Source organism: Apostichopus japonicus, chromosome 4 (genome assembly GCF_037975245.1).
Source record: "Apostichopus japonicus isolate 1M-3 chromosome 4, ASM3797524v1, whole genome shotgun sequence".
Classification (NCBI taxonomy): Eukaryota; Metazoa; Echinodermata; class Holothuroidea; order Aspidochirotida; family Stichopodidae; genus Apostichopus; species Apostichopus japonicus.
In genome coordinates this window covers 26,168,574-26,195,471 of record NC_092564.1, presented here as the reverse complement: position 1 = coordinate 26,195,471, position 26,898 = coordinate 26,168,574, and the positions used below count along the sequence as shown (strand labels likewise).

Here is a 26,898-nt window from a genome sequence, read left to right as displayed (position 1 = left end):
TATCTCACTGTGTCATGCTATACCATGTTTGTTGTTACAGTCGCGTCGAATAAAACAATACCTATTCAGTCCCCACAAAAGCGCCTAAGAATTCCAGGCCTATTTACAAGAATTTTACAGATATCAGCAGAAAATAGTTAGAAACTACCTACCTTTCTAACATCCTATTCTGTGGTCGTGATAACATGGTCACATGGCCCATATACAGGTTACAACACTCGGAAATTCTATTTTCGCGCTTCTTCGAATAGAGGGCAGACTGCTTGAACTAGTTTGTAGGGGACCTAGTTGTAGGGTCAGGCCGCACCGTTATCCGCAAACAGCTTGTGGTTTCAATCTCAAGTTTCGCTCGTCGCGGCAAACAGACAAAGTTGCAATTTCTACCGATGTGAAAAATCTCGGTCACTTTTCATAGAAGTGAACTTCTAATATTTGGTGATATGAATCCTGAGATGTGTACGCCCTAACCAAATAGAGCTACGACACTACTCTTTTTCCAAATGTGTGTGTGTGTGGGGGGGGGGTGGTGGGATTGATAGTGTGTCCTACACCCATCGAAATGTGGGGGGGCGTGACCCCCGAGGATTGACGTCCATGATCTAAGGAAATAATTTATAGATTAATAATGATAGATTATTTGATTATTAATTGCGTTAATTTTATATAGATTGAACTTGTGCAATTATCTGTTATGAAATCAATTTTATTGTAGGAATTGTAAAATACCACAACATGGGCCAATGAACAAAACGATTAAGGTAAAAGCCCCACAGTGTGAATAAGAATCAAAAGCTATAGAGTTATTCACTAATATAGGTTGCCGTTATCTGTGGTGTGAGTGAACCTAATTTGTATTTAATTTGTACGACATTCAGGTACTCTTAATGTAAGAGCCACTGATTTTTTAAACTCTTTCATTAATCGGCAATAGTTCCAGGGTTACTTGTAATGATCAAGGGAAATGCAAGAGGCCCATTGAGTACACTTCCTTCGACATTTTTAGACCAGGGACTGATATTAACCAGCGACGTCTCGACACCTTAGGGGTTTATGCCCTCTTGATGACGATACATCACTTTATGTGACGATACTCACTTTACGTGACGAAACAGCACTATTGCATAATATTAGATCACACGCACGTTAGGTTTACACAAACGTGTAACAAAATAACCACATAGGTTTAAGCAAAATAAGCAAAGATCATCTACGAATGACAACCAATTTTAATCTGCATATCTGTGCCGGCTATATGTGTATATGCTTGAAAAAATATGGCTGTGAACTAAAATACACACAGTACTAGTTTTAGTTGGCCTTAACAGTTGCTAGACATTTTTCGTCATATTTGGTGATATTTTGTAAATATATCTGGCAACATGTTATCAGGGCAATTCAGCTATAAAATGTCATTGTCTTTCAAACATTTAGCCACAGAGCAAGTAAGAAAACAAACACACTTCTAAGATAAAGTTTCATAAACATTGACTGTTATACAAACCATACCAAATGTAGCAGTTTTTGATGATAAATCAAAGATTTATAATCGGTTAAGTTTTAAGCTTTTGAAGAATATTTGCCCTGATGACATTACGCACCAACTACCGTGATTTACTTTGCGGAATAAGGTAGGCTTTAGCCAGACAAAATATATCCGTACATTCAGTCAACCTCATCTCGAGATAGGGGCATGATATTGCGATGGTGTTTCAACTGTGTAAGAAAATGTTCTTCACGTTTTACAATGTCTGCCATCGAAATATATGAGATCTAATCGAAAGCAAGAAGAATAAATAAACAATGAGTCTAGTGGTAAAGGTTTTTCTTTGACTAACACTGATTTTTTTTATATTTTTTTTTCTTTTCCAGTATCTATGCTTGTACAGTGAACCCTTCACCAATTTAATTTTGTCTTCAGAAATAATCATAAAAAATGAAAGAAAGAAAAACTTGTCATAAGAGATTGATTACTTACAAGAAACAGAAAATGAAAACATGCAATGAATCACAATATTTATAAACTCTTTGTATATGTTCATCCGTCTGTCCGTCTGTATGTGTGTATGGAACACAGGATGATGGGGGCAATACCCAATGTCCTCCCCCCCCCCCCAACACCATACCCCATTCTTATCCCTCCTACACCATACCACACAGCATTCCCTCATATCAAGTTAAAGCAGCCCCCAAAGTGAATCTGAAAGCACTTTCCATCGACAGAGCAGAAATACGAATCCCCATTAAATGGGTAGAATCTGTACAAACCAAACACCGAAGAAAATTAATTCAACCTGGAGACCTTTTTATTTGTCATACATATTCATATTTTAATACATTATCATGCATGCATGAGTGGTGGAATAATTTATACTATATATGGCATAGCAGCAACACCTATGCAAATTAGTCCATTTATTGCAAAATTAAATTTTACGAGCTGACAGTGACAGTTCCAAAATTAAGGCCTTTATCTTACCCAACTGTAAATGAAAATCCTTATTGTCTCTACATATCAGAGACAATTCCGAAAAACCTGCGACCATAATCTGGGTTTCCATTATATGCTAGCACATTACATGTTGTTATGTTGAGTGGGTTATGACCTCGCCTATGCATCTCAGTACTAGGCCTTAACTTGATTGATAATTTTTTTCTTTAATTTTCAAATATGTATGCAGAGCTACTTTCATCCTTGAACGTATGACAGTTGCTCGAGAATTAAGAAAAAAACAAATCAATACATATTCAGATTCCTTTTATTATCTTGCTGCCAGCTAAGCATTTTATGTAGAAAATCGCGACCTGTGTATAACATGCTTGTGTTTCCACTGCCTGACCTGACCTGCAACCTACTTACTGAATGACATGCACAGTTGAAATAGTCGAATGGTTTATGGAAGTTTAACTTACAAACAATTCATGCAATTCAATTCAGTCGTTGAATAAAAATTTCTTGACAGGTTTCGGTCCAAGTTTTATGTATTTTCTTTGAAGCCAAAATGAAGGTGAGGGGGGGGGGGGGAGAAAAAAGTACAAAAAAAGCCAAGGGAAAAAGTGAACAGAATTTTCTAGCAACCATTTGGCAATGTTTTAAATGATGAATTAAAACAATAATGAAGATATTAGCATATTCTAAATGAACAAGAGAAAGATGAACTTTTTATAAAACACAAAAATGGGATGAAAGTGAGCTGTGAAAGCACATAGACAAAACAAGATATTTTTCATATTTGGAGGACAATTTCCATGTAGAAGGTGGATTTAATACATGTAAAGGGAAGAATAGAGAACATAATCTTAAGCTTATAATTATACATGTATCAATATATATCAATATATATATCAATATATATATATATATATATATATATATATATATATATACATATATTACATATATATATATATACATATATATACATATATATGTATATATCAACATATATACATATATATATACATATATATGTATACATCAACATTTGCTTCAAATATTTATATATATATATATATATATATATATATATATATATATAAATATATATATATATATATAAATATTTGAAGCAATGTTGATGAGGATGCACTGTTATAATACTGCATATCCGTTCAATTTATAAGTGAATGATTTTTGGTAAAATATTTAGCTTTCTTTGTAAAGATTGAATCCCAAGCAGCACTCACAAATCCCAAATGAATTCCACAAATTATTTTTGACATATGTGTTTGTATATATGTATATATATATATATATATATATATATATATATATATATATATATACATATATACATATACTTTACACTTTTTATAACACCCTATACCAGACAAACACTATGGTTGAATAATCACATCACACCCCCACCCCCTAATCTCCTCACCCCTCTTTCAACATAGTACAGGCACTCGTCTGCCTTTTGGCACCCTCTCACTAAGGTTTACATTTTTCTCAGCGAGCCTAAACTTGCCACATAGACTTGTATCTGATAATTATCCTTCATGCTGGTTTCTTTTCTACAGTAGAAATGAACCATATCATGAAAAGTCCTTTTATTTATTTCTTATTATTATACCTTGAATTTTCTAGTTGTTAGTTTATTATTATTCTTTATTATTAACCACTTATTAACCACGACTGTACTAGTTTCATGGTAGTCTACCTTCTATCATATGGAAATGCCCTAAAAGTACAAAGGTCCATAAATGAACGGCAGAACTTTTTTTATATTTCATAAAATTTTACAAATTTGTTCAGACTAAAAACCTGAAACACATAGATATTAGCTTTAAAAAAAAGAGAGTATGCAGTCAATGTATGACCATTAAATGGTTATAAACTATTCCAAGTTTTGGCTACTTGTGTTTTTAGAGGTAACATATTTTAATCGAATGTAATTAAATGCAAATTAAATGATGATAACCACTCTCCATGCATGCATATGTATATAGTATTTAAATTAACGATGTGCAAATTTTACAGTGACCTGACTAGATACATTTGGCTTTTTTGGGTGATTATTCATCTCTGAAGTAATCACACACATATGCAAATTTACCTATCAAATATAAAATAAAATACAACAGAAACAAGATTTGTCCAAGTCCGAGCCGCATCCTGCAAAATTGCTACAAGATACCGGACCGGACCGACTTAATGTAAGAAGCAGCTGGATGCCTGTCATAGCTTTGTTACACTTATTGCCAAATGAAATTGATTTACAAATTACCAGAGTTACCACGACGAACATCAGCCCCAATATTTATATGTAAAGCAGGCTAGCCTACGTACTTCCGCGTATGAAAAGCTGGTTAAGCTGCGGTAGTCCTACACTTACTACAAGTATCGATGTTTCCTGTAAAAAGTGAAACATTTTTACTCAAGATTTTCAGTTTTTTAAATTGTAGTTGAAAACAAAGAATGAAGTTAGAAACAGTCTAATTCTTACCTATGACAAGTTGGCATGAATAATTTATCCAGTAACGCATCCCAGAATGCAATGCAAAATGGTCACATTGCTAGTCTAAGATGTATAGCAATTTTTCAGACTGAAATGATTTAATTACTTGAAATTCAGAACTGCCACACAAAGTTTGAACACTAAATTAATCCCTGGAGTCGTACTATCTTTTATAATATTAAATTTAGCTTTGATAAGCACTCTATCACATAAGTGCAGGAATCATGGAAAAAGAAAAAAAAAAGGGAAAAAAATCCCATATGAATCTAGAATCTAACTGTTAGAATTATTTATGAATTTCAGAGAATTTGAATGAATGCAACGTCCATATGTTTCCGTAAGACGTAAGTGAATATGAATTCAAAACAAAATAGTTGATTAATATGAATATACATCTCCAATGAATTCTGACAAATCACATTTGTTTAAAATGTCACCAATGATGTTTGCTTCGACTTATATCATGGTTCTTTTGATCTATCAAGTTAGAACAGACTCAGCGCATGGCAAAAGGGAAAAGCTTTCGTCCTGGAGCAAGAAATTATCAACTTATCCCGACTGAATAATATCCATCTGATGAGTGAGTATCACTTAACGATGGTTTCGACTGTACAAAACAAAAGAACTTTTACAAATATATGGACCACACTTTGATGGACTAGCCTCGAGAAAGTCTTCTCAAACTGCGACTTTTTTTGTTCTTTTTCCAGAGTTTTAGCGTCAACACTCAACCGCACGAAACAGAACAACCAGCGTTCACACAACGATTAAATAGCGGCAAGTTTTTTCCCATCATGCAATTGTCCAAGGAAAGCACTTCTCTCTTTTTTTTTTAACTTTTAGACATGAAAGAACTGAAAGATTGTCCCTCGACCGGGGGTGTCGAAGCAAAGGACTCCCTGTCTGAACCTGACAAGATAAAACATACTGGCAAAATTGTATTTATGTGAAGGTTTAACTAACGTGGTCAATAGTTTATTCTCATAACCAGGAGTCTCCTTCAGTTCCATCCACTACTGACTTTTCTCTTTGTAACCCGCCTCTCTCCTCTTGCTCTCGCTCTGTATTTTCAAGTTCAGTGTCTCTCTGCTGATCTGATATTGCTCCTGAATCATCCTCGTCCCGGCTCGCCAGTGTCTTCTGCTCAGAGTCCTGCCGGAACGCCGCCGCGATGCCCACGTCCTCCATGTAATGTACATCCCCCACCGGGGTCCTGTCTGGGTCCGAGGTGCTTCCGCTGTCCAACTCGTGGACCGAGTCAACGGAGAGGTTGCCGGACTTGATCGGCGAGGACTCGCTCTCCGTGTCGTCTAAGGTGCTGCTGCCGCTGTACGATCGAGGAGGGGAGAAAGAAGGTGAAGTGGTACCCGTTGAGGTGGCTGGTGAGCGGTTAGGCGTGTAGGGGAACATGGTGGTTATGGTTGGACTGTGGATATGGCATGGCGGGTGGTTAGTAACATCATGATGTCAGAGGAGAAGGATGGAGAGAAAGAGAGGATGCAGGCATTAATCTACTGGCGAGATGTATGCAATGATTACATATGATGCTAGACCATCCCTACTACCAAATATGCAGGTACTATGCAGGTTAATATGCAGGTTAGTGTATGGTACTAATCATACCCATTACCACTGATGCAGGAGTTATGCAGGTTAACAATCATCAAATGACCAACCCAATGCGATGGTATTCTAAAACTATCCGACCAGACTGCAAAGCGATATGTAGTGCGCACAATTTCGTGCAACACATGTTTAATGTTATGATAAGAGTTAATCTTTCCGTAAAGTTGCCAGAAAAGTTGACCAAATGCAGAAAGCATGGATTGAAGGATGTTGGAAATATAATTTAGAAGACAGACAGGTAATAGAGATAATGAATATGCAACATGTCACAAGATGACCACGCTGAACATTCGAGAGAAAAGATGTATAATACGGTAGAGAAAGTATACAAATCTGGTAGAAATTCAGCGTATTTGGTCAGTGTTTTCAAAATTCCAAAGTCCATACCAATGAAGTTAATGATTAATACCTGCTACCTTGTATACAGTCTTTAGGGTGTCACCCATGGTTGAAATGGGATATGGATAATGGGTATGAAATATGCATGAAAATCAATCAATTGTTACGCCTTAACAAAACAATACCATAGGGACTAAAAACATAATTGAGTGTGTGTGTGGTAATTACGATACAATTGTTAGAATATCATTTTGTCAAGTATTAACGAAACCTTGCTAAAATCCATTTTCATGCATGCGTCAAAGGTACTACAAACTACTGCCCGAAATGGAAATTATGTGGCAAAAATGAAGAAACCCAGGTCGATGCTGGTACTTAAGTACCAACTCAAGAAAATGGTTAAATAGGAAGTAAGAAAGCTTGGCCTCTCTATGTTACATTCAATGTAGGCACAAAATTGTTAATTTGGCTTTCCATGAGTTCTGCACTCAAAATTTTGAATGATATGAAAAACAGGGTTAATATTGATGAAAGCTCCATCTGAAAGAGGCTATTAGACAAATTATAAAAAATTAAAAATTAGGAAACAACCATCATGTTTACTTGAGAGACACATGCCAAGCCATAATTAGATCTTTAGATTATTATTTCTCTTGGCCCCAAAATAGTTTTTTTTTTTTTGGAAGCTGTTATAGACTAATATTACAGATCACTGCTATCAGTACATGCTTTCAGTTTTACACCACTTTTTGTGTTAGAAATTACCCTTTACCAGACTGAGGCTCATCAATGAAATTGGCTGGACAAAGTAGTCTATCACACAGACCGTTAGGGTCAGCTCCTCAGAAGCAACATCATAATCACAGGAAAATGTCTGCCTTGTTTTATGTATAAAATGATACATTATGAACAACACATGAAGAAACAAGTTATCAAACACTTATGGGTTTTAGATTTCATCCTTTGGTGCTCCGTTGGTAAGGATGTAGTTAGTTGAGTTCACAAAAAATGGATTTGCATATATGCAAATAAGGCCTGGAGTGAGGAGTCCACTTGATCATTGATCCTGCTTTAAAGGGGCAGGCCACACTTACAAAAAATTCTAATGGTAAATATCTTGTAAACTGAAAACGGATTAAAAGAACGATTGCTAGGAATGGTTTGTTGGACTGCAATCATTTCAAATTTAAAAAAAAAAAATAGTCTGCCTCTTGCCGATGTGTGAATATCTGTATTTATTTTATAACAGGTAGCAGATTTAGATGCAAACATGAACAAGTCTGGTATGTATCTCAAACATGTTTAGCAGTATTGCTTTACAAAGTTTCCATACTACAAAGTAAAGCATTGATTTTGAAGCAATAATCTGGTTCTAATATTTGGCAATGTGGTGTTCTCCAAGCTGTTCTCCAAGGAACGAAACAGAAAAGGGGAGGTTAGCAACTTTTACTAGAGTCCCTCTTTCTCACAAAAGATCACTATCATTCAATACCCCCTCCACCCACTCCCCCCCCCCCAAAAAAAAACTCACTATATCATAGGTATACACAGTTTGAAGATTTATAATGTTTGACCAAGTGCAAACACAAAAATACTATCTTATTTTCCAGTGGCTAGCTACATTCATAAATTGAGATGGTAAGTTGTTTTTACCCAAAGGATTTGACAAAGATTTTTTTATTTTGGCATGTACCACTTTCTTATGTTTGGTGTCCAGCACTGATAGAGCAGATATGTTTTATACGTGCTGTACAGCTGGAAACAGTACTGGGATTATGAGTAAGGGTGCATTGCAGTACGAATCTCTCTCACTGATGTATGTGCCAATACAGATTAAACTGTTGAGGGCAGCAGACCAGAATGGTCAAGAGCCACACAGAAAAGAAATAACATTAAAGGGTGTTATTAATAGGGTGTATTAACTGGTGGACATGGTAGATCAAGAGTGTAACAGTTGGATGGAGACTTCCAGAGGGTGAACACTAAACATATTACCCCCCCCCCCCCACCCACCACCAACCCACCCACCTCCCACCTCAGTAAAGCCAGGGATTGCATATCCTGTCAAAACTATTTGATCTACTTCAAGGTAACAGAAATCTCACTATACAAGCACATTTTTTCTTGTCTTATTCTTTTACTTAATATTGATTAGTGCAGTTATTTATTATTTGCTTTGTTTGTACATGTTTTTATTGCAAGTAAAACTGTCGTAATACTTGAAAATAGAGAAAAAATACCAAATTCTGTAATGCTGCTCAGCTGCACAGGTCTTGAAAAATATTTAAGACAAAAGTTGTAGAATTTTTAATCGGTTAATGGAACAGCAGGTTTTGAGGTTCTGTTATAACGCTGTTTTCATATGTTAGCTGAGAACTGAATAACTTTTGATTTAAGAATTGAAGAGGCTGAGTTAAAAACTCTACAAGTTCTGCTCTAGATAATAATTTCTTCGTTCAATCACAATTGTAAGATAGAATACGTTTATTTAGCTCTTACATGAGATATTTCTCTGATTCTGAGAAATAGTGACGCTATTTGCAGATGGAACCAAACAACAGAAAGAAATATAAAAACCCAGATTAAAAGAAATAAAAAAAAATTATTATAAAGAGAAGAGAAAAGATTGATAAGAGATCAAATATAAGATATTAAATATCTATCAAACATGAAGAGCTGAAAAAAAAAGGACCTCAACCTCCCCCTGCTTAAAAAATGTTTTTCTTTGATTTTAATTACGCTGTTAATTTTAGACAATTATCTGCCATTGTCTTTGTTAGTTAAGATTGCTGAATTTGTGCATGCAGTCAGTGAAGTTGTGGGAACAGTCACAATAATCCATGGCGACGCATAATTTTGAACTTTTTTTCTACATAATTACTGCAAAGTATTGGTTTGTTGGAAAGGGAACCAGTTAAGTTTCACATTCAGCTTTACATTAGCCAACACTGCTATACTTCTGCAAAATATTGTGTTGAAATTTTTCAATCTGTGCTTTTTTTATTTAAGATTGCCAAACCTTATTTATGTTTTGCGTTTCTTCAAAAACCCATTTATGAGAAAGTAAATGCTGGATAATTATTACTTTTTAGTCGGTAGTTATTGGATAATTATTACTTTTCAGTCAGTAATTATTTCTTGGCATCAGCAGGTTTAATGGTTGTAAAATGTTACCAGCTTGTCACATTGAAAACTGGCAGTAGCTCACTGCAGAAGTGGGAAGGTAAGGAACAGAAGAAGGGGGTGGGTGGGGGGGGGGGGGGCAGTCAATCTACAATCTATATTGTCATTCTGACTTGTACAAACAGTTACAGAGATGTTCAGGGGAACAGATCCGGCTACTTTAACAGGCTGATGATGAACTAAAAATGCTACAAATTTGGTTTTCTGCCTTTTTATGATAACCTTGTATTTCTCTAAAAACTTTGCTTCACATCTGGTACGCTGGCTTGCGGCAAACCACAACCTGATATTAGAAAAATGTTTACTCAGTGCAAAGGACAGAACATTTACAAACTGCCAAAGGAAGAGAGGGCTTTGCTTTCAGCATGCTGTGAAATATATTGAGATACAAAGAAGATGCTATTAAAAATGTGAATGTTTTGTTTCTTTCTTTAAATATATCTCAAAAGTGCTCAAAATCCACCAGTGTATAATCCCGAAGTAAAAAAAAACAGCAGCTACCTCGAAGAGAGAGAGGAAATGTAAGACTTAGTAATAAATAATATCACTTTTGTTTTTTTTTTTTTTGCTATGAGGATTGAAAACGTAATGATTACCATATTGAGGGGTTATCACGAGACACTGGTCAAAGCAGAATCATTGAGACCTTGAAGATAAACAACGTCGTTTGTTAGTTTCGAAGATGAAAGAATGAGAAAAGATGAGAATAAACCCCTTTGCATCGAGATGTGACACGTTGATCTTAGTCGCATGACGGCAAAAATTTAACCATTAAAAGTGGGTTTTCAAATATATATTTGCTGATAAAAAAAGTGTTTGGAAAATCTTTCAGTGAAAAGAAGAAAATACCATATTGAAAAGTAGAAAGGACGCTCTTTTTCGTACTAAACTATTGTTTGTGTATTTGGCAAAGTGTTGGTTTAAAAGAAAGCATGAAATGCCTAATATGGTGTTTCATTTTTACCATTTTAAGGTTTCCACATCTTGCCAACTTTTCCATCTAAAAATATTTTTGGGGTAAAAAAGAGAAGCAAATTCCAGAAAGATATTATCATTTTGTGTTCTTTTGTGGGAAACATTTCATGAAATGCTATTTAAAATATTTCATGCACAACTATCAAGGAATTAAAAAAAAAAATAAAAAAAATACTATATTGCCATGCAACTAAGAAGCAAAGTGCCATCTCACGATTAAACAGGGTAAAAGGTTTATTATGAAAATACGTGAAAAGAAATCAAATTAAAAATAAAATATATATGTATTTCACGGAAGCCGTGAAACTGAACATTTACTATGGCCCACGGTAGGTGTAACTCACTTTATACCTATTTTTATGTACGATGTGATGTGTACCCAATTACCAGTTAAGTTAAGTATTAGTATCACTATGCACGTTTCATATATACCTGACTTATTAAAGGTGTCCTTTACCCCATCGTTAGGTATGTTAATGTATACCCATATTTAGGTATACTTTATGTATACCCAAGGCATACCTTATTTTATTGCATACAAAGTGTTAAAGTACTTTGTAATGTATACCTTCTTCTTAACATTTTGGGAGCTATAATACCTACTTTTAGATATTACATGCAAAAGTTACCGTTCATATTTATTTAGTTATTTAATTATTGGTGAACGATGGCATTATTCCACAGATGATGATACAGAAATGTTACATGATTATGATACCATGAAATATTTAGACCAGATGTAGAATTGCATTGTCGAGGAAAATTGTCGTAATTATGGTTGTAAATATATCTTTAAACTTTGTGATCACACACTGAAGAAGGAAAAGTTGGTGTTGCTTGAAACTTGAATAATTAAATAGACACCGTATCAAGGTAGTAGCAAAACCAGTGACAACTGTTGTTTAAGGTATTTGAAAGGCATAGAAGTTAACACTACAATATAAAAACTTTCACTGTATAGTTGTCATCTTTAGGTAGAAAGAACCGTTTTATTTCTTGAATAAATTACAATGCGGAGACATCATCTCATTGCCCAGGCACTAGATTCGTTCAATAAACTGTTGGAAGACATTTTACTCCCCAAAAAATGTTAAAACAAAAAATGAGTGTTTTAATGATTTAGGATACATAAGAACTGAAACCCATACTCTAAGAAAACTGTCATATTTTGTTATGCTAAAATTTGTCTTGACTGACTTGCAACCCAAACTGCAGAATTACTAACTTCTAAATGCAGAAAGGTGAACATATTCTAACTCGTTGCTCCTAGAGAGCAATTTCACACAAAGCTACCAAAGCTGCCAGTTAAACAAAGCTACCCAAACTGCCACTAATGGACAGGTGTCCAAGAAATAAACTATAAACTAAAAGCAAAACAAACATATTTCAGATATTTTCCTTTCTATCTGGAAAAAACATTTGGCATCTCTGAAAGTCCAAACGGCACTGTGGAACAACTGTCTGTATATTTTCCCTGTCTTTCTTTTTTTTTGTTTCAAACTTACGGTTGGGTGAGATCAAACGTCTCGTTCACAGAACTACTCTGTACAGTGACTTGTTCTCTCTCGGTTCTAATGGTGGTCGTCCTCTCTGTGTGAGCGGTAACTTCGCTGGCTGAAGTTATCTTGACTTCTTCTGGCTGCTAGGATGATGGAAAGAAAAAGTCTCGGCAACATTTATTTACTTGTCGAGGATATGTCGTAGCAGAGATAAAATCTTTGATGATCTTTGTCGAGATTGAAGTCGTTAACCGGCCATCCCCCTTCCTACCTCCCAATCTCACAGATCAAAAAGAAACAAGATGAGAAATGAGATGGTGACTTTGATCTCATCCCATACAAGCAAAAAAAAACATGTTTAGATGAGAGAGAGAAAAGAGACAGAGAGAAATGGGAGAGGGGGTACTTCTAGAAATTAACATGAATATGGAGATATGATCACATACAACCCACTATGCTAATGTCATCTTACTAGTTTGTCTAAAAGCCAAACAAACGTCTCTTTATAAGTCTAGATATTGTGAATTTGCTTTTCTGAAACAGTGAATAAATCTCATGGCTATGTAGACCTGTTAGTACAGTCTTCTTCGGTACTTAATACTCTTTGGCATTGTGGTTCCCAATTGATTTTTCTACAACAGCCAGAGGATACATTGGTTGTAGCAAAGAGCCATACAGGACCATAATCTCAATGTACCTAGATTGAGTAATGTGTTTGGATATAACAAAGAGAGGGAGCCCAAGCCAGAAAGGGTCTGCAGTATATCCCAAGTCGTGGAAGACTGTTGGCCGACATTTGCCGCAGGTAAGACTGAAACCTTTTGAGGTCCAGATCTGACCTGCCAGGCTGCCAATTGAGATACCCCTCCTCTATGGTCAGTGGATTAAATTACATTCTCACAATATCTCCCTAATAAAATACAGCAGTTATTTAATGACTCACTTGACGGGGTGTTTCGGGGCTTTTTCTCCCGTCCTCGGGATTCTCCTGCTCACGGTCTGTCTCTCGCTCAGAGTTTGGCGGTGTGCTTGGTACCAGGTCTGGTCGAGATGTCTTCGGTTTTGCACCACCTGCAAATACAAGCGTAGAAAATGTGTCACACTTTTTTGATAGTTTTTTTTCGAAAGGAAGAGATTTGCTTCCTTCAGTTTTGCTTTCTGATATTATTGTACCAAGGTATGACCAAAGCGACTTATCAAGCATGTTTTAAAGGTACGGTGGCAAGCAGTGATCAGGGCATAATTTAGTGTTCATATTTTGTGTAGCAGTTTTCTCATACAAGATGCTACGGTTCCTTCGTGTAACAAGTGCTACACATCTTGTATGGCAACTTGCAACAGTGGATAAATGATTCCCTGAGTGATGTTACTACTTTGGTCCGGCAGATGGCGACATCAAATGGCACTCAGTATTGACTCAGCACTGATCAGAGAATGATATCATTACTACAATGATCTCACCTACTGCCACCAATAGTACTTAATGTCCCTCACCCACTGCCAATGTCCCTCACCCACTGCCAATGTCCCTCACCCACTGCCACAGACAGTATGTCCATCAGTGGGAAGGCAATTGTAGACATTTTAAACATATTGTTAAAGGACCAAAATTAGCCAGGACATTAGTGAACAGTCATTAACACTTAAATTGTCCAAGCAACAATCATAACCTGCTGGCAACATCTCTTATTCTATGTATCAACACTCCTGTTACATCAGTTTATCATCACTAAAGCTAAACTCCCGATCTCTCCATGCGGATTAATTCTGCTTAATTTCTTTACCGAGCAGTATGTTCTTGTTTGAGATAGTGTATGCTGTTCATGCCTCTTTAATAGTAATATGTAAAGTACAACAAATACTCTTAAGACTGTTTCATTGATTAAAATAGACCAGTTTGGAATCACACCTGCTGAAGAGAAGCTTTTGCAAATTAAATTATAAGGAGTTAATCATACGGATACAGGAACAAGGCAAATTAACACACTGAATGGAAACAACTCGGACAGCTTTCCAGGTACTAATTATTCAAAATTTTCAGGAGATCTCAATGAAATTCCAAACAGAAAATTGGTTGCAAATGTTGCTGCTGAAATATTCTAGTAACTAAAAGGTTCGTGTTGACATGATGCTAATGTTTCAATGAGTCTATTTAATTCAACAGTGACCTACATATCAGCCAATTTGCAGAGAACATTGTATAATATGAATATTTCATGAGAGTATTCACCATAGGTTATTAAGCTTATTATACTACGGTAGCCTCAGCACACCATTATAGTTAAGCACCTAGATATATTCTATGATGATGTTTAAACAACTGCCAAACTCCTTTTATGCAGGCAATCAAACTCCTAACACAGACATTTTGGTTCCTACCTGAAATAATAGCTTTCTCCAATGACGTGGGTGGAGCAATCCCCCTCTCTAAGCTCTGGGGGTCTTTATTCGAGTCTCCGGTTCTCCGCCTCTCCCTGCCCGATGAGTTGTAGAATCCTGCTTGGCCTTTCCTCTTTGATGGTGAATGTTTGGGGGCTGGAGTAAAACAAGGAACAAAAATATATATCAGTCTAAAAAGTCAAATGTATATTCTTCTTTGAAGCTATCAGTTCGTTCAAACCTCGATACTGATAGCCTGGAATAATTTCATACTGGAGCTAAACAAAAAATAGTTGAAAATAAAACAATAGAATATAAAAGAAGGCGACTACTTGTGGCCTATGAAATAACTTAAACACAGTGTGTCGTTCTGTTAGTGAAGGATTTCTGCTTGCCTATGTAAACCTAGAAATAACTTTAACACAGTGTGACGTTGTGTTCGTGAAGGATTTCTGCTTGCCTATGTAAACCTGGAAATAACTTAAACACAGTGTGTCGTTCTGTTAGTGAAGGATTTCTGCTTGCCTATGTAAACCTAGAAATAACTTTAACACAGTGTGACGTTGTGTTCGTGAAGGATTTCTGCTTGCCTATGTAAACCTGGAAATAACTTAAACACAGTGTGTCGTTCTGTTAGTGAAGGATTTCTGCTTGCCTATGTAAACCTAGAAATAACTTTAACACAGTGTGACGTTGTGTTCGTGAAGGATTTCTGCTTGCCTATGTAAACCTGGAAATAACTTAAACACAGTGTGTCGTTCTGTTAGTGAAGGATTTCTGCTTGCCTATGTAAACCTAGAAATAATTTAACACAGTGTGACGTTGTGTTCGTGAAGGATTTCTGCTTGCCTATGTAAACCTGGAAATAACTTAAACACAGTGTGTCGTTCTGTTAGTGAAGGATTTCTGCTTGCCTATGTAAACCTAGAAATAACTTTAACACAGTGTGACGTTGTGTTCGTGAAGGATTTCTGCTTGCCTATGTAAACCTGGAAATAACTTAAACACAGTGTGTCGTTCTGTTAGTGAAGGATTTCTGCTTGCCTATGTAAACCTGGAAATAACTTTAACACAGTGTGACGTTGTGTTCCTGAAGGATTTCTGCTTGCCTATGTAAACCTGGAAATAACTTTAACACAGTGTGACGTTGTGTTCCTGAAGGATTTCTGCTTGCCTATGTGAACCTGGAATAAATTTAACATTGTGTTGTGTTAGTGAGGATTTCTTCTTGCCTTTGTAAACTTGGAAATAACTTTAACACAGTGTGACGTTGTGTTCGTGAAGGATTTCTGCTTGCCTTGGTGAACCTGAAATAATTTTAACACAGTGTGTCGTTGTGTTAGTGAAGGATTTCTGCTTGCCTATGTAAACCTGGAAATAACTTAAACACAGTGTGTCGTTGTGTTAGTGAAGGATTTCTGCTTGCCTATGTAAACTTGTGCAGTTAGCAGGTAGCTGGGCTCAGTCACTAGATTATATAAATAGCTACCACTTGTGTCTACGAATTATGTCAATGAAAAATATGGAAGTTTAATTCAGGCCTCATGTGGAAATAAAAAAGTGTTAACGTAATTTCTTTGTGAAATGGTGAGAAATTTAGAAACAAAATCATTTTTTTTATGGCTACTGACAACAAAACTTTGATGACTTTCTCAAAATTGCTGGTCTGTGGTAACAGTGCACGGTGGCGCCGTAACGGTAACGATACCACACTGCTATTCTATCGGGGACGAATCATTGTGAGTTGTGAATATTTTAGAAAAGGCACAAGTAACCGGGGAACGAACATGCACTAATAAGTCACATGTGCACAGTGCCTCAATTTCTAACCCTCAACGTATAGTAAATGCCTCCAAAAAATAAAGAGCTACTCTGCAAGTTTTGTCATAAATTTAATTTTTGGATAAATACAAACAAAAGCAACAAAAAAAATAAAAAAATTGGAAACATGCAGAATGGATGCTTTGCAGGGAAAGACAAAAAATGTTATCTGAATATTCATGCATGGTTTTACCGCCATCTTTGAAACCACAGAGAAAAACAAAGTTAGGTCGCTCCACACCCATATTTCCCGGTATTACCTCTAGCTTTATGCTGCTGCTATTTAATACTGTAGCGATAGACAAACACATGCTCTCTCTCCAAGGACGGAAATGAGATTTTTTTTCCTTCTAAATTTTCCAAAATGTTTCAAGCAGTGTCTGAACGAGACTGCAAACAAACGTGATTGTTTTTTCGATGATGCAACACTCTGGTTCTTATGTAAAATCGATTGTCTGGTTAAACATTTGGAAATAGTATACACATGTGATCACAGTACTGACAGACAAACTTGAGGTATATTTTGATTATTTCTGTCGTGTTTGTAAGAAGAAAAAGATGATGACAAAAAGCGAAGATTGTCAAAGATAAGGACATCAAAATAAAACAATGCACCCTCATAACAGGAGGATGTAAAGTTACCATAATTTTTGATCATAAATAATACAAAAAAATTGATATGAAGTATTGAAGTAAAAACCAATATTAACAATACCGTGAAAAGGTACTGCAATTTAAAAGTTTTTTGCAATCATGTCTAGCGATGATGGCAAGTGAAACCTTTGAACCATGTTTTAATGTTATGATTTTGAGACAAAAAATGAATATGACATTAAGCCTGCATGTAGTTAGCCCTACTACTTTTGAATTCTTGTTTCTCTTATTTTCTTTTATGTCGTGTAAAGGGATTCTAAACTGTCAAAACGTTAAAGGAGACACAAACCCAACCATCAAAATTGATCTATGTGATAGAGATAACTGTCATGAACAACTTCCACAAACAGCTAAGAAAAATTCTCCAGAGCTTATTTTGGCATAATTTTTTGCTAAACAGGGAAATTGAAAGACATTTCAGCCAAGTTTGCAGATGAAAAAGAAGTTTGTTTTTTTAAGGATTAAAAAAGATGTAAATGTATCATGATTCATTACCAAAGAAAACATCAACTTCCTCTGAAGAGTAACAAACACGGAAGGGATTATAAATCCCAGCCAATTATCAAAAGAAATAAAAGAAAACAAAAACAGATTATTATAGATTACAAAATTTGGAAGTTCTGGTTGCTTCAGCATTAATATTTTTCACTCCATTGAAACCCCTTTTGGATTGAAATGAAACTTCGCTCATGCTAGCTGAAGGGGAAATTTCTCAACATTACGATCACACCCATCATTGCTTGGCAAAGAAAATTTTTTTTTATTAAAAAGTGAGCAACGTGGTACTGTACAATCTTTAAAAGGAACTGCTATGATGCCTGCTTATGTCAACAGAAAGACCAATCTTCCAAAGTTTAATGTTATGGCAAGGCATTGAATAAATCAACAACAGCTGTTGTAAATGACATATGCCAGATAAATATTGCACTAGTTCAGTGGATATAGTGTATCTCAAATTGGTAATCAATGGCCTTCATGGGTTTTCAACTAATGTTCACTGCTGAGTAAATACTAACATATTTTCTCTCAAACCAATATTAGATTTTGTTGCCCATAGAGGTCAAGATTAACCTACTTCAAGTTTAAACATGATTTTTAATACAAAATATCAGATGCTTAAATTGCCTTTTCTTTTATCAAACTTTTTCATCTTATTCTCAAACTCAAAAGCTATAGTGACCGTGTGATTCTGACAAAAATCAGTCACTTTTTGCTAACATGTTTGAATGACTGCCAATTTGTCATTTTTTCATTCGATTTGGAAGAAATTTTGTAAGTGGTTTGTTTTAGCTGAGTTTTCATATGTGCAATAGTATTTTATGAATTTTGAACTTTGTTGAAAATGTAAAACATGCTACCCCTCCTAGAGCATTTGTCCAAATCTGCTGAATGTTGTGGATATAACGTTTGAATTGTGGTGAACCAAAGTTGTTCACAAAGACTATTTGAATTTCTCAAATATTTTCATTGTTTAGCCCTGACCTGCAACTGATTTCCATCTCTCTGGCCCAGTCAAAGGTTATAGAAGACAAAAAGTGAAGCCGATTGGATCCACGACCCTTAGACACTTCATATGTCGTCGAGAGCTGTCGCTTACCTGGTAATTTCTTGAAAACTCTTTGTAACATGAAGTCCTGGAACCGTTTAGCGAAAAACTCTGGTCGACAAACAGACACTGTATCACCGTCGTGAACGAATGCTTTGTACGTGTGTTCCAATTTCTTTCTTAACCTTGTTGGAATAGAGAGCACAGGGGGAAAAAAAAGATTTAGGAAAAGATGCTATGGGACTGGTACTGGAATGGCTAAACTTCAGGGCTTTTGAGAGGTGATACTAAAGGTGAGAGTAAAGCTTAAATTTGGAAATGAAAGTAGAATTTTTTTTTTTACATTTCTGTTGCAGGAAACTGTAAACTTGTGATAGTTTAAATTAACTTGAAAGAATACCTCAAACAAGAAATAGTTGTGACAGCCAAAAATAGGACAAGTATTACCAGGAGTTTACTGGTTCTAATCCTATGCATAAAGTGTGCTGTCGTAAAGCCGGGTGAGCATGGGGGGGGAGGGGAAGGAATCTTGAATTAATAGCACCTCAAAAGGCTTGACCCTTTCCATGTGGGTTTTTATTCTGTAATGAGCATTGACATTGCATCATTGTTATGGATTCATTACTTGAATTTTGTGAATTAGTTTAGTGAGCCATGGAGAGATGTGTTACGGACAACAATTTAATTACTTGGGTGGGTGGGGTGGGAGCAGGGAGGGGGGTAAACAGATGCAACATAAAAATGGTTGGAACTGAAGGCTCGTACTTACTTGTAACATTGCAGAATATCTATAATACCTAAAAACAATAACAACCTCTCTCCTTTAGAATTCTTAGCAGGAATACCTCCGGATCTGAAAGGAACGGGCAAAAACAGAACAAATGAAAATATATAAAGAACATATAAAAGCATTGACACTTTGACAGCTAAAGAAAACAATCCAAACCTACATCTTAAACACCTGTGATCCGGCTATGAGGATTACTTTTCTTCAGGCTGCTGTTTTTTTATTTTTTATTTACTATATCAATTCTTTCATTCAAATATTTGTTTCTACACAGCTTTAAAACTGTATGTATAGTTACTGTGTACAGTACTTATAATAAATGTAGCTCTAGATCTTACTGACTCAATAGACTAGTACAAAACAGTCAACAGTAAAGATACAGAGTGGTTACAAGATTTAATTGTGTGGAAAAGTGACAGGAATTCACGATGATCAGTATTTGCTCAATCTCGTAATGTGTTTTTATATGCATTTCATGGTTTAATCCTCTCTCCCACAGGATTCTGATGTGAAATCTCAACCATTATTCACTGATGGGAAAATGACATGCCCTTTTAGAACCACAAGCTCACATAATACCATGTAGCTGAGGTTGTGGGGGGGGGGGGTGTGGGTAGGAAATTAATCTTGCTGACCAAAGTGAAATTTTTGTACCCATACATCGGTGGGCCTCAAAACTTGAAGGTGTTCTGGCTTGCATGTAATAAAACTTGATATAACATTCCATTTTGTAGTAGACAAATGTGGTACATGCAAAATGTCCATTTGTTACTTTGAGGTATCCAATCAATAGTAAGTTCTCTGTCTGTCTGTCTGTATGTCTGTCTATCCAGAGTATACATGTGTCTTGTTTTGCCTGTATCAATAATACACTTATATTATTCATTGTTTTGTAAGTTTGATTCTATGGTTTGGAGAAATACACCAGTCCGATACTATAAGAGTCCCACAAACTGGTCGCATTAATAGGGTTTTCAAAACACTCATCTTACGCCGTAGACACTTTCCCACTAAGGCAGACATACTTCACATTGCTCGGTGGGAAGTGAAATACGGCTGTTTTCACTGTGAAACTACACCCGGGTTTGCTTTAAGGATGAAGACTCTCCCCGGCAGAAGAATAGCACACTTACGATTCTCCTTCTGATTCCGGCATGTACGTCTCAGACTGGCCTTGAATGGCTTCTCTCGTGGTCGTATGCTTGGCTTTGCGACTCTTTGTTCTTTCCAATTTATGAGGCAAACCTAAAGAGGAATCGGTAAAGTTGATCTAAATGTCTTGTATAAAATAATCACACCATGTTTACTTTCTTACATACTTCATTCAATTTCGTTTTTTCCGTCTGACGATGCAGACGATGTTTCATCCCCCAAAACTCATAGTTTTAACTCATTTTTTGGATTGAATCTCTACTGGATTTTTGTTCCTTCTGCCTTGAAGAAGGGCAACTTAGTTGGTTACAGACCACCGTCAGTTTGTCCACCAATGTGAATACCTTCCCAGGTTTTGTATGATCCACATTGAGATTACATTATCGTACAGGCCTGTGGAAGACGTTAACTAAGAAGACGACAGGTGATGCGGTCGCTTAGCAACAAGAAAGAGATGCTTCTGTAAGATGATGTGATTCGCTGACATGATTAAACCACACCCCACCCACTCCTCTCCCTAAAATACATATTTATGGCATAATTTCTGTCCCTGTAAACTGACCCACCCTTACGAGACGGGATAATTTTTCCACCTTTGTGAGCAACTGAATAATTAACGGGTGCATCATCACTCGGGAGACAAATAAGTTAGCAAACCTTTGGAGAAAGGGTCATCAGGTATGGGGCTGAAGTCTCTCGGTGTCTCGGGGTTGCTTGGCGGTTCCGGAGACTTTGGCGTGTCCGGCGGAGGCGATGAATTATCTCCGTTGAAAGTCGGGGTAGTTCGACCTCCCCTCTGCACAAAGAAGAAGAAGAGGAAAGAAGAAAGAAAGAAATAAAAGATATATCTACTTTGGCTGTACAGAAGAGCATTTCAATTATTTCTTGGATAACAAAAATAAGCTGTAGTGACTAAAACATCATCCACAAAGTTTTAAGGTTGATTGAGCTCTATTTTTTGTAAGAAAACGTCCAGACCTTGCAGAGATGAAAAGAAGATTTTGAAAAAAAAAAGTTTGGGTTTTAAGACTTACTGCTTCTCTTTCAGCTTGGTCCAAGTTATGAATAGCAACCAATAAACTGTAGTCCATAATTTTAAAACTTTCTAAAACCTGCAGAGAAAACAAATGGAGGGGAGGAGGGAGGGGGGAGAGAGAAGTTTGAAAAAAACAAAAATTAATACATATGGGGCTTGATGAGTACTATAATGTCCATTTAAATGTTACCCAAGTTAACCAAAAAAAAGAACTTTCAAATTCTGTTGTTTCTCATTGACGTGGCTAGCAGCAGGAAAATAAAATGATAACTTTGCAGAAAACTGATTGAATTTTCCCTCAAAATGAGATCAAAACAGTTCTAGAATGAAACAGATGCCAAGGGTTTCTAGCCAACTTATGAATGAAAAATCTTACCCCTCCATCCCCTCCCCCCCCCCTGCCCCCATTCATACCCCAAAGAAAAGTACATTTGAAAGGAATTGGTTGCATTTTATTTGCAAACAAGCTAAGCTCAGTTTCATCAGATTACTGTAATGACTTAATGTCTCCTACACTAACCCTTTAAGGTATTCTAATCCCTCACCCCTCCCCCCCACCACCCTTCCCTCCACCAAAAGAAATATACAATAGTGATTGTCTAACTTAATGATACTTTGTAGATTTATATAAACCACACTCAAGGAGAAATATCAGTTTTCCTTGTTTCTTGAACACTGATGAAGATAGGAACTTCCTAAAGACATATTACAAAAAACTCACCCTACAATCCCTCTGAAGTGTCTTCGCGAGAGCGTTGTACGTGGGTGCGTCTAGAATCAAACCTCCGGGTACCTCCTCCAAAAAGTCCAAATCTTTCAGAGTCGGTGACGATTTCTTGCGTTCGTACTGGTAAAGAGCAGAGAGCAGGAGAGAGATTGGGTAAGTACCATTTGAAAATTTGGAAGATGTTCAAAGATAATATACACGGTGTGTGGACAGGATTAAAAATTAAACGGTATGTTGACCATATTCATGTTTGTCAAGGGTATGGTTGGGAAGGAGTATATTCCTTTTATTATGAAACGTAAAATCAGAAAAAAAGTGAATTCCAAAACCGAAAAAAATTTCCAATACGAATAGATGAAGTGAAACGCTGTTCACTTGTTTACACACAAAACCCAGTGAAATTAGAAGAATGGAATTGGAGAACAATTTAGACTGAGCAAGGTTCTGATTGAATTTTTCATTTTAAGGTGAAGGCACGGAGTAGTGGTTAGAGTGTCTACGCAAAAAGCTTATAGGCTCCCGCTCAAAAAGCTCACCGGTAACCAGATTATTGATTATTTTTTTGTCCTATTCAAAATTGCTCCTGTAAAGTGTTGTTTTGCGGATGTGATATTTCTGGCTTACAAATTAGAAAATGGGGGAAAATGGGGGAAAATGGGGGAATATGGGGTATTGAATCAACTTCATTCACCATGGCTGCTTTATAGTGATAGTGTAAGGGGAACAGTCCTCCCTTCCCTCAGTATTTGAGAAAGATTTCAGCATATCAGGTACATTCTCCTCTGTCGGACGGGCAAGTGACGGTCCCTGACGCCCTTAAATCATGGGTGTGAACTGTGAAGGTACATCAACACAGATGTGCTTTCCAATCCCACAAATCTAATATTTATATACTTTGTTGGGTTGGTAGGGGGGTGGGGGTGGGGATGAGGAGTGTTGTTTTTATTGTCCTTTTCTTCCGTTGTTTAAATCATGATGAAGGATGGGTTTGCTGCTCCTAGAAAAGGGAAAAGGAGCATAAAATCCCGATGATTTCCTTGCTCAGTTTAAATTCAGTGTTTTTTCCTTACCTTAGACGATTTCCTTTTAAATGTGGAGCCTTTCATATCAAACTTTTGATGCATCTTAAGATGAGATGGTAATAGGTTATTCATGACGATCATACGGATGTTCCTGCCTCCGCTCTGATAGGTGTAGAGACCGTAGAACTTTGGTAGCAAAGTCCTCGGGTTCTGGTTTAAATTCTGAAAAGGAAAAGAGGGACCCAATGAAGTGCATCAGGAAACTACATCATGGCAGAGCACAAAAAAACTAAATAAATAAACACAACTGAAAATGGGGTAGAACCTATGCTAGATTGGACACTGTATTAGTCAATATGTTAAAGGGAAATATTTTTTCAGAGGGGGGGGGGGGGGGGGGTTGGGAAGAGGACAGCAGATGACGTACAGTAAGACATCTAGGAAAGACAACGACATTCTACAGCTATTTGGAAACTCTACATATTGTTACTGACTGTACAGCCTGTAAACGTGTGTTTAGATCACAGTGGGGAGGATGGGGAAGGGGGGGGGGGGGGTTTGGCAGTCTGTGATAACCTCATTGGAAAATTCTTATAAATAAAACTCTTTCAGCTTTTTGCACATAGGATTAGGCCATTGACTCTTTCGTCACATCGATGTTGAGGCCCAGCCCAATATTGGGACACGACACAGTCAAGGCAAACGTTGTTAGCATCATCGAATCAAGCGACTGGGCAAATTACCTCACTAAATAATTCAAGAACCTCACTACAAAACAACAAACCCACAAGGTAAAATGAGAGGGAAAGGGTAAAACTGGTGGAAAAGTACAAAAGGATAATATGATATTTAAGTAAATATAATTCAATCACTTCCAAGAGCATTACCATGTAATAACCTGGCAGTAACTTCTGGAGGAAGTCTGCCTCTTTATGCTGCACAGTCTTGATGATAAATTCGTCATCGTTTGACAGATAAAAGATGCTGCCACTGGCACCAGGGTTGGAAAGTTCTCTTAGAGGATCCTTCACGAGAGATATCTACAGAGAGGACGGAACAGATACTCAAACCTCTTACAATAACATTACGTATCATAAATTTTATGTCTTAAATCGTTTTCAGATGTCATGGCATAAACCAAATTTGATGGCAATCTTCACTTAATGATAAAAAATTATTGCTGCTTGAAAGCTACGTCTTATCAATTTTGAAAATGGGATGAAGAACATTTCATACCCTCTCATGCCTAGGCCTCTAATTTGCCATATAGGTCATGTATTAGGCTCCATCAAATAGCAAGTAACACTTGCAAGAAATGAACTACTATATTCATATCTTGCAAAGGTTTAACAGTATTCATTGACCAAGTGCTCATCCTCATTAATATTTAGAGTCACTTTTAAATCTTTTAAATAATTTTTTCCTTTATAATTTATTTCACTTTTCGTCTTCATGAGATTTTAAGGTTTTTTATCTTGTTTTTTTTATTTAGGGGGGGCGGGCGGGGGGAGGATTGCTTTCACATCCTGTCTAGACTAAACAAGGAGACAGCTTGCAGCAACTCTGCCGATCATCTGCCAGGCTTTCATTTCAGTAAATCAGTCCCAGGAGGGCTGATTGTGCTGTCTTCAATTTAGAATCAGAAATAGAAATACTTTCAATTCATATTTTGCAAAGGGGCTCTACAAATAAGATACCTTCCTAAAGTCAAAAGCAGTTTTTTTTGTAGAACGCTGTCCTTTCATGCTTAAGATCGAAAAAGGTTTAACTTTCAGCAAATAGGCCTAGGTATGTTCCAAAATACTTAACCCACTAGGTGTGTGTTTTGTGATCTTTTGTTAAGGTCACTTTCGGGAAAGGTAACACGTGTTTGAGATTACGAGACGGGGGCAGGGCAGGGGGGGTGGGTAGGAATCTGGCCAAGGTTCACTGGTGTTGAAATTGCTGCATGTGGCCACAACAGGGAGGTCATGGCTCCTGAGAATGCACAAAACATTTTATCAGAGTATAAATCCACATCGAGAGGTCCGTCCAAAAGTACATTGCCCCCTTCTGAAACTGTTGGTAGTGCATTGAATCAACACTTGATTTACAAATTATGAGAAATTTATCAAACTTCCTGAGAGGTCTACAATATATTTTCTGATGATTTTCTAAGATATGGTTCCCAGATTTACCAAGTAATCATCAGGTTGTATCCCAAAGAGATCTCTGAAGTAGCGAAAAGCGACAGGCGCATAGGTTTTGAAACGAAAGTCCGGATATTGATGGGCTTGAGTGATGTTACTCCCTTCCCTGTGAAAGACAGAAAGGAAAAATGGGGTAAAAAAGTGTTAAAGTATGACGACAAATTAACTTGAATCTCAGAAAAAACCTTTCTGTTTCAACTTTCAACTTGGAATGTTTTCATTGACTTGGCTAAATGAAAGCGGATTCTTACAATGATCTAAAATAGTCAAGTTTTTGTTACTGAAACAATTATTTTGGTAACAAGTATTACATGTGGTACATCTGACAAAATTATCAGAAATTGGCAACGTAAGCACAAAATAGAGTGACATCAATTTCACTAAAACTTTGAAATACTTTTTTATAGATCTCCTAGCGAGAAGACGTGAGAGTGCTGTTTCAGAATAACTAATAAATCAATGACATACTACCACCTTGCTGCCAATATAAATTGAAAAAACTGAAACTTGGAAATTTCGGAAGGGAAACCCATCAGAAATTTCGTGATTACTGTTGATGAAATTCCAATGACATCAGACCCACAAAAGTCAATTGTTGGACAGACTATTTTCATGAGAAAAAATTTCCAATCGCTTGACTCCAACGGTTCAGAAATTAAATTAATGAAATGAAATTAATATAAAAATAAAAAGCAATCCACAAACATAGCCAAAGGAGCACCATAGTTTCTCGTTACTCAACTCATGGTAAATCCTTTGAGGTTCTTTGAAAACAATCCCTATTCTTCCATTCAACATCTAGTCACTGATGACTTCAGAACCTCCCTCCCCCTCTCCCTCCCCCATTCCCCCTCCCTACGTCCCCTTACCTTGGAAAGAATACACTCTCGACAACTGCAAAGTCCTGCAATAAGACGTCTCTCTCAGGTTTGGCTGATAGACCTCCCACGGAATGTTGGATTCCCAACTGAATGGCAGTCATCAATGTGGTGGTGGCAGTCTGAT

General features: G+C 36.6%; 1 protein-coding gene across 9 annotated transcripts in view; it reads right to left on the bottom strand.

The window, feature by feature from the left end:
• Window positions 1-1,813: 1,813 nt before the first annotated feature.
• Window positions 1,814-26,898, bottom strand: part of LOC139966961 (phosphatidylinositol 4-phosphate 5-kinase type-1 alpha-like) — a 52,653-nt gene continuing 27,568 nt past the window's right edge. The window contains exons 4-18 of one of the 9 annotated variants that reach the window (XM_071970472.1): window positions 26,763-26,893; window positions 25,882-25,999; window positions 24,592-24,744; window positions 23,753-23,926; window positions 22,677-22,802; window positions 21,954-22,031; window positions 21,577-21,715; window positions 20,901-21,012; window positions 19,750-19,833; window positions 19,032-19,165; window positions 14,960-15,115; window positions 13,524-13,651; window positions 12,587-12,723; window positions 11,071-11,106; window positions 1,814-6,384 (exon numbers count right to left, since the gene is read on the bottom strand). In XM_071970472.1, coding sequence (XP_071826573.1) covers window positions 5,940-6,384; window positions 11,071-11,106; window positions 12,587-12,723; window positions 13,524-13,651; window positions 14,960-15,115; window positions 19,032-19,165; window positions 19,750-19,833; window positions 20,901-21,012; window positions 21,577-21,715; window positions 21,954-22,031; window positions 22,677-22,802; window positions 23,753-23,926; window positions 24,592-24,744; window positions 25,882-25,999; window positions 26,763-26,893 — 2,151 coding nt within the window. In that variant the 3' untranslated portion in view covers window positions 1,814-5,939. Of the gene's footprint in view, window positions 6,385-10,702; window positions 10,753-11,070; window positions 11,107-12,586; window positions 12,724-13,523; window positions 13,652-14,959; window positions 15,116-19,031; window positions 19,166-19,749; window positions 19,834-20,900; window positions 21,013-21,576; window positions 21,716-21,953; window positions 22,032-22,676; window positions 22,803-23,752; window positions 23,927-24,591; window positions 24,745-25,881; window positions 26,000-26,762; window positions 26,894-26,898 lie in introns of all 9 variants that reach the window. The other 8 variants (XM_071970476.1, XM_071970473.1, XM_071970480.1 and 5 more) reach the window with 8 other exon arrangements.